The sequence below is a fragment of the Rattus rattus genome, chromosome 6 (assembly GCF_011064425.1).
Source record: "Rattus rattus isolate New Zealand chromosome 6, Rrattus_CSIRO_v1, whole genome shotgun sequence".
In the NCBI taxonomy this organism is placed as follows: Eukaryota; Metazoa; Chordata; class Mammalia; order Rodentia; family Muridae; genus Rattus; species Rattus rattus.
This window is the reverse complement of record NC_046159.1, coordinates 55,877,829-55,889,310: the sequence shown is the minus strand read 5'-3', so window position 1 is coordinate 55,889,310 and position 11,482 is coordinate 55,877,829. Positions and strand designations below refer to the sequence as shown.

General features: G+C 48.6%; 1 protein-coding gene across 1 annotated transcript in view; it reads right to left on the bottom strand.

The window, feature by feature from the left end:
* Nup210 (nucleoporin 210) overlaps window positions 1-11,482 on the bottom strand; it is a 94,412-nt gene that overhangs the window by 26,592 nt on the left and 56,338 nt on the right. The window contains exons 21-25 of the mRNA XM_032907225.1: window positions 3,144-3,272; window positions 1,876-2,003; window positions 1,629-1,764; window positions 246-308; window positions 8-127 (exon numbers count right to left, since the gene is read on the bottom strand). Coding sequence (XP_032763116.1) covers window positions 8-127; window positions 246-308; window positions 1,629-1,764; window positions 1,876-2,003; window positions 3,144-3,272 — 576 coding nt within the window. The remainder of the gene's footprint in view (window positions 1-7; window positions 128-245; window positions 309-1,628; window positions 1,765-1,875; window positions 2,004-3,143; window positions 3,273-11,482) is intronic.

Genomic DNA, 11,482 nt, shown 5'->3' with positions numbered 1-11,482 from the left:
CCAGTACAGAGCCATTGCCAACCATGAGCCCACGCACCAGCCCGGCGCTGCTCACTGCTGCCACACTCTCATTGTTGATGGAGAAGAGGATGTTGGACTGAGGCTGGGGGCCGCCCTCGGAGGTGATCTGAGGAGTGAGAAACAGTGGCTCTTGTCAGCACCTGCTGTGCTGGAGAGCCCTCACCATCCCACGAGGGTGAGGGTGCTGACAGTGAAGGCCTGTGTAGACTCGCAGTGGCTCCCACCTGCATCATGGCTCCAATAATCAGTGTCACCTTCCTTGGTATCAGTCTGAACGGGGGGAAGACCTGGAGACAGAAGAGAGAAGGGACTGAAATCTATAAGCTGACTCTGGCTGCATGTGACATGCACTGAACATGGGGTATGAACATCCCTCAGTTGAGGGTAACTGGTAGGGGCTGGGGTACCAGGCAATGCTGGAGAAATCTATGGATCTCTCAGTGCAGGCTCAATGTCGGCCCCAACTAGCACTAGTACTTCTTCTGGGATTCTCTGATCTGATCTACCTGAGACCTATGGGAGCCAGAGGTGGGCCTCTGTGATTTGAGGCCCAACGAGCCCTCTGGTAATTGAAGGTGACTTTTGAAGTTGTGACTGGCTCTCATCTCCAGAATCCTGACTACTCCTCTTTGGAGAGCTGCCTCTAGCACTACTAAAAGCAAACTATATTGGAACAGGGCTTGACTTCAACAGCTGCATCATTTTCCTGCAGGAGGAAGGGCTCAGGAACAGTCAGTAGTCTAGGTGGACACCCCATCTCTGTACCTCCCTTGCCCCACGGCCTCACAGGTTCCTGCTTGTCAAGCATGTAAGAAGTGTTCCAAGGAGATCGTGGAGACTGCTCTGTGCGGAGAATTAGTCTTGGTTGGGTTGAGCTATTTATAGGCAGAAACGAATTCCTCACCACCAGTAGGAGGAAGGCACACTTCCATCTGGAGGCATAAACCGCCTCTGCCCGATTCTAAAGGCAGATCAATGAAGCCTGCCACCCCTGTGTGGCAGAAACCTGCAGGAGATGGTACTGCTGCTGCTCCTAGTGGGTATCTGGGGATTCTTGGGTAAGGTGGCCTGACCCAGCCTGCCCTGACTTCTTCCTACAGTGGGGTACCTGTGAGAACCTAGATGCGGGATAGACTGCATCACACTGAGATGGTGTATGGGCCCCAGAGCTCAGCTGCTCCTGAAAGACCTGCCTCAGGAAGCTCCTTTCAGACCCCTTCTGTCTGCACAGCCCTGGCAGGTGCTCATGGCCCTCTTGGACCTAGGCCTCAGTTCAGGAGCGTGGGAATTAGCACTACACAAGCTAACAGCAGTCGATGGCTTCTGAAAGGATTTCTGCCTGTCCCTTTACCATGGGACAAAGTGCAAGCATTTCTGAATGGCCTGGACCCTGTGCCGTAGCAGGAAGCCAGCATCTCAAGCTCCTCTGGTTCCGCGTCTAATTGCTGCAATCCACACAGAGCTGGTGACCATGCCTCACGCTCAGAGGACATAGGAAGGCACAGACTTCAACATAGCTTCTCCATGTAGTTGAATTCCTAGCCTGTCACCAGAAAGACATGTCCAACCAAGATGGAGCCCACACAGAAAAAAAGGAACAGAACTACCTCGATCTGTTGTGGAGTGGAGCTGACTCTCTGCCCAGATTTGTCCGTCACGCTTGCCGACAGGCTGGTCTGGCCAATGGCCACGCCGTGCACGAGGAATGTGGCCGTGTAGTTGTCTAGAGCTTCATCCAGAGTCCTGAGACAAAAAGATCATTGGATCCCTCCTCCAAGGAAGAGCTCTTGAGAGACTACACGGGAATGAGCCCCATCCCCAGACACCCTTCCCGTGACTCCTGTGGGGACTCACACCAGCGTGATGATCTGGGAGGCTGCTCGCAGCTTCAGGTCCATAAAGGTGAAGTACTTGGCCAGGAAAGGCTTCTTGTAGAAGTCCAACACACGGACATAGGCCTTGACAGCCTTCCCGATCTCCACCTAAGGCACAGGCTGTAGCTTCTCAGTGTCATTCCTCCACCATGTAGCACCCAAGGCTTTCAGAGACAGCATCACCAACCTCTAAATCAGAACTTAGGAACTGGGTACAAGTCACCCAGAATGACATCCGGGTTTGGCCAATCAATGAGTGGGAAACGATGAGCTTGCAGTATACAGGGCCTAGGGTGTGGGAGGCTTTGTCCATAGCATGAGGCATAGACTCCACTCTCAACCAGTGGGTAATCAATGAATTAGGGAGTAAGGACATAATTTAGAACAACAGAGGCACAGAGGTGCTCAGAGTCTGAATGGATACATGGTATCAGCAGGCACATTTCCTAATGCATTCTTTAGGAAAGGAAGACCTGGAATGCCTGCTGAAGAGAAATCTAGTGGGCAAGCTGGAGGGAGGCTGGTTTTGGTAGTATCAGCAGGGGCTGAGGCAGGAGAGTGGGTTAAAGGTCAGCTTGAGGGATAGCACCAGCCTGTCTCCTATAAGAAAACAGTCAGCAATATTTGAGGCTGGGTAACAAGGCTTTTAGTTATGAAGTCTAAGCTGCCGGAACATCCCTCTTTCAACCACTACCTTTTCATCAGCACAGGAAAGCAGGGACTAGGCACTGAGCTCTGGAAGCCTAGCCCCAGCCACCTCAGTCAGCTCTGAATGAGATTCCCATTCACACAGAAGGAAAACCTAGGTCTGCCTTATTCACAGCACAGGAGCACTTGGCAGTACTGAATTTTACTCATTTGCCTCTGAAATTCCCAAGATTCTTCATCTCACACGCTGGGTCAAGACTCCATGTTCAGCAAGGTGTGTGGCTGCTGAACAACCTCTGTGAGCCAGAGGACATGCATTCCCAAGTCAAGGCTAACTCAGTCGATCCTGCAGGCAGGATTTACTGCCAAGCATTACCAACGACAAATGGGATAAAGGAATATAGCAGGATGTCAGCCCGCACTGTCCATAAGAAGCACAGGAGTCAGAGATGGCAACATAAGGTCAGCCACTCTGGAGTGGTCAGAGGAGGGCAGGACACAGGAAGAAAGGCAAAGGCTATAAGGAAACACCTCCCAGGATACACTGTCCCTGCTTTGTGTGCAGCAGCAGAGAGGGGCCACACAGAAGAGTCTACTAACCTTGTCCACCACTCGGACATAGAGCTCCTGGATGTCGGAGACATGAATGGTGGCCTTTGCTGGGGCTGGGAAGGTCAGGCACAAGTCATGGACCATGACAGTTGATGAGCCTGGGAACAGAGGGTGCACCTGAAAAGCAAGTCGCAAGGTCACAAGGCTGCAGGTCCCATCTCTGTTCAAAGGGCCATTAGCAATAACTATCTGGTCAGTGCTTCAAAGAAGTGAACACAGAAGGCCCTCTGGCACCTCCCTCTGGTATCCCGGCAGTCGGGGCATGAACTGCAGAGGGCATTGCTCTCAGGGGCCCCAGCCAGCCTTTACCTCGACTTTATGCATCTTATACAAGGGGGGGGTTGATCAAAACGTGATGGATGAGAACACACACGGTAACCTGGAGGTAGAAGCTTCAAGCCCAGGAGGGCCTGGCCAGGTGGCTCTAATAACAGGGTCATGCCCCCTGAGTCTCATGAGAAGCTGCATGTCAGGAGCTGGTAGACCTGGGGGCAGCTGCTTCCAAAGGGAGTTCATCTCTGAACTCGCAGCACAATGGGCCTGAGCACAGACAGCGCAGATTGCCCACTCCTGGGTGACCTACCCATCTCTGCCACCCAACTTTGCTTAGAGTCATGACCAACTAAGACGTTCTGGGTGAAAAACAGACACAAGCTTAGACTCTCGAGTCTTGTCACTCCCCCAGCTCTACTAGTTCCCTTCAGCCTTCCTCACCCATGCAGCCCCACACAGCAGAGATTCCCCCAAGCAACTGCAGCTCCGAGCACTGGTTCAGCTGCAGCGACTCCTCAAGGAGACATCTGACTCTCAAACACGGACGTGTCACCACAGGTCCCCTAGCATGTGTTTCAACTGAGCAGGCAGGGGCTGGGTGGTGGGGCTCGGGGAGGGGGCTGTGACTGACTTTGCCGATTACATTCTGTCTCAGTGGGGCTTGGGGGTATAAATGCATCCCGTAAGCAGCTCAGCACTTGCAAAGCAGGAGTTCCAAAACCAAGAATTTGTGTATGGGGGTTGGGGCGGGGAGGGGGCCGGATAGGTTCTCTACCAAAGGGAAATAACCAACTTTCTGCCTCTTACCCCAGTCCTCAACTGTTGGCTCCAGTTTCAAGCCTCACTTCCTTGACTGGATAGGTATAATCTTCCCTCACTGGGCTCACAACCCCTCACCACTGTGGAATTTCCAGCTTCCTATTCCCCTCTATGCTGACCTGCATCTTCCAGAAGACGTCACACACAGCCTGGTGTCTGGCTAACAACCTGCACACAACCTCTATACCTTGATTAGACAGAGACCCACAGCTTTCAGTGAACTAGTTTGGCTAAGAATGGAAATTCTGAAGATCTCTGCAGAGAACACAGACCCTATGGATTCTGGGTCCAACAACTTCAAGGTACAGAAGAACAAATTGTACAGAAGAAAATCAAAGATGGGTGGAAACAGCCTGAAGGGGAGCTAGAGATCCAACCCAAGTAGCTTAGTCCCCATTCAGAGGCACTGCCTCCTTCACAGGGAAAAACAGGGCCAGCAGCTTCCAGAGCAGGAACAGGAGAGGGGCCAATAAGGAAAAGCTAAGCTAAGGAAGGCCTAAGCCCACAGGTAGCTAGGGGTAGACAAAATTGGAAAGCTGGGCCAAGCTGCTACATGCAGGTGTAACTGCGCTCCAGGGCACTCTAAGCAGATGAGGTATGCCTGGCTTATTTAATATGATGGCTTAAAGTAGATTAACAAAGATTCCCAGGGTGGGAATCATACTTACATTCCAAAATGATGGCTGTGGGACTTGAGCTGTTGTGGCTAGCCAGCCTGGCATTAAATATGGGTGGAGAAGCTAGCGGTCATCTGGCTTTGCTATTATTACATTTTCCCTAGAGGAAGCTCATGCAAACCGGTGTGGAGGAGTGAGCAGCTCTGAGAACATGACCTGCTGCTCATGCAGGACCTGCTGCTGTCAGGAGCTGGCGTGTCCTTCACAACCTGAGGAAATTACATGGTGCACACACTGCCGACAGACCCACGTGGGCAATGCTGACGTGGGTGGGCTTTTTCGTTTTTGTTTTTCCCTCTGTCCTTCAAAAATGAAAAAAAAATCACTTTGCACATTTTAACAAAGGCATAAAATGGCAGTGAGGAAATCAATTTCTCTTCCACTTGGCTTCCCAGAGAATGGACGCTCTGTCACCTTCCGGATGACAGAAGGAGAGGACAGCGCCAGGCTGCATGTAGGGAAGCGGCGGGGTCTAGCCTGCTCTGCAGCTGGACTCACTTCAAAGCCCTGTAATAGAGCTTTGAGTCCGGCACGTGAGGTCACTCGGAAGACAAAGAAACAGCGCAGAGGGAAACAGCCGACCGATAGCTGGTAGTCACACAGGGATCCTGGGCCACTCCTCACTAGACCTAAGTGGCTCATACTTCTCAAGATCTACACCACATGCTCCTGATGGACATTCAAGAACACCGAGAAGAGGCAGTGAGGGTGTCTGGAATGAGTTCTCATTTCTAAGTGTTGACAGTGCCACTGAGAATGTCATCAAGTACTGAGCCCAAGGGAAAGTCCTGTCATCAATCTGGAGATGATGAATGCATTATTACTCATTAAGAAGTTGCATGGCCCATGAGCTCACCAGCCCCGCCTTCCTGAGCCCCATTCACACTTCGGAGTTGCTGTGGCAGGTGACATTTTCAGATGAATAAAGAAGACCCCAGAATATTTCTGACCGTCACTGGGAGGGGACATTAGCTTCTCTCTCTTCTGATGTGCTCACCAAGGCCGTGAAGAAGGCCAAGCTACCACACAAGAGGACTGGGACCTGTATCTTCAGTCTCTCACCTAGCAGTCTACAAAGATGACCAGAGCTCACGTGAAAACCACAGATATCCAGGAGTCAGCCTGGATAAAACATGCTGTGGTCAGCTCTGCCAGTTTCCCAGGGGTGAGAGTATGCAGTAGGCACCATACCATCTACAGCCAGCTTCACAGAAGATGTGGACACCTGAATTCAAGCCCCACGACCATCACCTCCTACCAATTCATCACCAGTGTGCTTCTGTATGTATCCCAGGGCACCATGGCTGGCCACATACTGCAGTACTGAGGAGATAAAGAAGCACGGCTATGGCTCACCAGAGCAGAGCCTGCGAGCCTTATTCCTTATTACCATCATACTGTGCACTAGAGCCTTCTCAAATGAAAAGAAAAAGAAGTGTCAAGTACTCAGGGCACACCAAGTTCTCAGTGACAGGCTGTGCTCAGAGGACTCATGAAATATGAGGAATGGTTGAGAAGGAAGAAGCTTTAAGTTTAAACCAGGTAAACACTCTTTTGTGCAAACCTGCCAAAAATAAAATAGAGGCCCCTTGCAGAGGGTTCTGGGGGCTGTGTGAGCAAACTAATCAGCTCTGCTCAGCCCGGGGTTCATTGTGTGGGCAGGAAAACTTCCACCATAGCCTGCTGTGTGAATCACACACTCACGTCTCTTCCAAAGATACCGAGAAGCCAACTCCATACATACAGGGACCACTGTGGAGTCTCAACTGCCTATCAATAGAGAAGAACGAAGCATTGTCTAGGAGCTACATGAACGGCTGTGGGCTTTCTTGTCTGTGAAGAGGAGAAATGAGGATGTGGCTAATTAGCAGCTGCAAATGCCAAGGAAATGTGCAAATGCGTCCTTCAGAGACAGCCTCTGAAGGAAGCGGGGAGCACCCGTCACAGCCCATCAACACTCGGCAAGATCCTCAGGGTTCCAGAGAAGAAGAAGGGAACAGGACCTGATTTCCCCTTGAAGCAGTTGGAGGAGAAAGCAGAGGCCCAAGGTCAGTGTTCCACAGAACCTGCTGGGATGGAAGCCACACTGGGAAGGCCTGCCTCCAAGGTACTGCTTCACAGGGAGTCAGACTGGCCATGGGACAGAATGGCTGTAGTGCACTGTGACCTGAAGATGTGGGGCACTAATACCCACACAGAGGCAAGCCCAGGATGGCAGTGTCTGAAGATCAGAGGAATTCTAGGAGAAACTGTAGTGCTGAAATCCCTGAGTCTTTCAAACAAAGGTTAAGCTTCTGCTCACTACCTACATACAGAGCCAAGCCAAAAACAGACTCTGAAGAGCACTTGCTCCTGGATGCAAGGTCTTTCTTCTGGCCATAGGTTCACTCTCAGCTTATTCAAGAAGGGCAACCCGACTAAGAGGAACTGTTGTTGGTTGCTATGGCAACAGACACACCTTTCCCGATTTCGAATTCCCTTCTTCTTGATAGCAGGAAGTTATTTTTAATCTCTAGAACACAAAGATAAGGTATGTTTCCAGATGTGCGGATGAATTTCAACTAAAGCTTTTCCTCCTAGTGTCAAGCTTTGACAAGGCACACTCACACACAGGGGTGTACAATTATTCCTTCTTTTATTGAGGGGAATAAATGAAAATGATTGGCAAAAGCATGAGTATCTCCACCCACAGTTCCCGATACTCAGAAGGCTGAGGTAGAAGGAGCATTTGAGCCAAGGAGTTCAAGGTTAGGGCGACCCCAGGGTCTTAAAAATTAAAAAGTTAGAGATGGCTCATTGGTTAGGAGCACTGGCTGCTCTTCCCAAGGACCCGGGTTCTAGTCCTACCACTCATATGGTGGCTTACATCATCTGAAACTCTAGCTCCAGGGGCTCTGATGCACTCCTCTGACTTTTGCAGGGACTGCACGCATGTGTTGCACACATACATGCAGGCAAAACACTCAAATACCAAACTTAAAAATAATCTCTTAAAAGGAGAACAAAATAAAGATTTCAAAACACAGGCCTAACATATAAGACGATAGGAAAGAGGAACAGAAAAACAAAAGGTCCCCAAGCCATAAGCAGCGCCAGAGCAGGCAGTCACATTAGAGAGCCTGGGAAAAGAGGCATCCTAAAGGTACCTTGAAATCGACCAGTGGCATGCATATAGAATGTAGCTCTCAGCTGCTGTAACTGATTCCTACAGGCTCTAAATCAGCTGCATCTGATGCTCCCTTGTAGGCAGACACAGAGTTTGCTGACCACTAATCTTATCATTTCCAAATGTAAGTCAACCTTGCACAGAGCTGAGCTAAAACATAGGTAGGATCTGAAGTGAGGTGCAACCATAGTACTCCCGTAAGCTCCTCTCACGTGGCTTTTCTAATGCTGTCTCTTCATTAATTCTAAACAACATGTAGAGATGGTCATTCATTAACCCAATAAGGCAGCACTACATGTACCTTGCTCATAAGCACATCCTTAGGTTCCTGAGCTTGTTGGTCACTGAAACTCAGAACTCTCTTAGGTCTGAGTGGTCTGCACCACCATCATCTATGTGCCTATGAGCACCTGTGTACAAGAGCTGGCCTCTGACTCACCAATCATGGACGAGAAAGGAGATGTATTGGGCATCTGCTCTAAGTCCAGTGTCAACCAGTCTGACAGCAGAAAGACCCATGACAACCTCACATGTCAGTGACCAGAGCCCTACCACATGACCATACTCCTTTATAGGGTATTCTCAAGGATGACCTGTATGATGGAAGCAGAGATTTACTATCTGGTCAAGGGGACGGTATTATTGCCCAACACGCTCACCCTTCTCTTACAGAGAGTTTCTGAACAGAGGGAGAGCCAGCAGCAGCATGGAGATACCCATTCATTGCCTGCTGGAAGCTCTGGGAATCAGGTGAAACTTTGGAGGAACTGAGTCTGTGCATACACAGAGGTCCAATCTGAATCTAAGCGAACAGATACAAGGTAGGGTGAGGGCGGGGTGAGGAATGTTAGCTGTCTTTATCTTCACAGACATGTTTAAAAATACTTTCAGCCTTGCCTAAAAGCCCTTTGGACACTACTATCCCATCCGGAGCATCTGTATAATGATCACATCAGGTTTAGTGGTGGAAGGATGCAAGCTTTCTCCCCACAACCTAGAACAAGACAATGATGGCTATTCTCATCCTTCTATTCAACATTGTACTGGAGACTGTAGTCAGGATAATAAGGCAAGAAAAAGGATTAAAACTTCTAAATTCAAAGGGAAGGAGTCAAACTACCTATATTCACACTTGACATGATTTTACACACACACACACACACACACACACACACACACACACACACACACACACACACACACCCTGGGGAATCCACTAAAACTTCTTAAGAGTTCAGCAAGGTTACAGGATATGAGACTAACATGCAGAGGGCCAAATGTTAGAAAAATGAAATTTAAGAACACAATTCCATTTGGAATTATTAACATGCAAAATAACAAATACCTAGAATTAAAGTCAACAAAACTAGTATAAAACTTAACACTCCCAACTAGAGCCATCACCAAAAGATATCAAGGGAGGCCGAGGAGACAGTGATACCTCACATCCGTGGACAGAGGGTGAATAGGTTGACAAGCTGACTCTGGAATTTATATTGAATTGTAAAGGATGTAAAACAGTCAAATCAGACTTGAAGAGAAGAGTCGGAAGACTCACAATGTTAAACCTGCTATGAGTCGGCAATAATCTACACGGTAGTGCAACAGAGCAAGACATGCAGGTCACACAGAACTTACAGAGCTGGCGGCCTCAGAACTGAGCTCATGCCCTATCTACTGGATTTTGACAAGGATGCCAAAATCATGCAGTGCAGAAGAAAAAGTGCAAAGACTGCCAGGACAGTTGGACAGCCACTCATGACAGAAGACCAGTTCCTAACACACACACACACTCTCTCTCTCTCTCTCTCTCTCTCTCTCTCTCTCTCTCTCTCTCTCTCTCTCTCTCTCACTCAGGGTAGACAAATCTCAGAAGTAAACAGAGCAAACCGTCAAGAGCACCATTGGCCATGAACCCTCAGGGTGATGGGAAAGGCAGAAACACAAGGACCGGCAGGAACACTCATAGCCAAGGCTCCCAACCTAAGTTCAAATCCCCGAACCCACGAGGTGGAGAAAGCCAACTGCCGAAGTTGCCCTCTGACATCCACACACATGTTATGTCATGCATGTTCCCCTCAGCTCCGACACAATAAATGTATAAATGAATATAAGTTTTAAAAAAATAAAAAATTTAAATTTTATTATTTTAGTTTTTATTTTAACCAAAATTAAAAACATAAGCTTGAAAGAAAGTAAAAAAGAGGAGGCTGGAGAGATGGCTCAGTGGTTAAGAGCACTGACTGCTCTACCAGAGGTCCTGAGTTCAATTCCCAGCACCCACATGGTGACTCACAACCTCTGTAACGGGATCTGATGCCCTCTTCTGGGGTTTCTGAAAAAAACATCAGTGTGCTTAAAAAAAAAAAAAAAAAATCTTAAAAAAAAAAAAAAAAAAAAAAAAAACAAGTAAAAAAGACAAGCCTTAATGAAAAGTAAGTGCATATCACATCTAACGAATGAACCACATCTAGAATGTAATATGATATTCAACAACTTAATAGAAAGAATGAAATTAAAGGTTCTAAATAGACATTTATCCAGAAAGACACAAGAATCTGAAGAAAACAAAAAAAGCCACAAAGATGGGGAACGACTTTACTCCTCAGGGAATACAAATCTGCCTCACAAGGAAAAGCCATCTGTACCTACTAGAGTGGAACTGTGCAGAAAGGGAAAAAATCTATAGAGTTAAGTAATAAATTAGGTAAAAGCTGAAACGGGATGAGTTTGGAAGAACTCAAAGGTAACAGTAGCTATAGGTTTCCTTTCCAGGCATGAAAATACTCTAAGCATGATGGTGGGGGGTGGCGGTTCACATCTGTGACGTACTAAGAACCTCCACACAACACATGAAGTTGATGAAACGTTTGAGTCAGCATCAAAGCAATCAACAGAGGCACACACTGCCACCCTCCCTGTCACCTGTGAGGCACACACTGCCACCCTCCCCGTCACCTGTAAATATCATACCCTCTGGTTTACCTCTGTCCCCTCCAGCTCCTGATAGCCAGCACCACAGAGAACCCTCAAGTCCAATACTTCCACATTCCTTACATCCAGTTGGTCCTCTCAATGTATACCTGTCCAGCTTAGGGCCACCAACTTTGTGATCTATAGGCTAAGAGAGCTGGTGGAGGTAAAAAACAGGAGCAACAGAAATGTGGGGAGTTGAAGCCACGAACACCAGCACACGGCTGACGTCATGCCATCAGCTCCTGAGTAGGAGTGGGCAACATGCTCCAGTGTTTCTGAAAGGAGGTGCTAGCATAGGTCACTGCCTGGATCATAACCCTCCCTGGAACACAAGTGCCTCCTCCTGTGCTGTGCCTAGCCTTCCAGGGCTCAGCCGAAGGAACAAGGCAAGGCCAAAAGTAAAGGGCCTGAGGAGT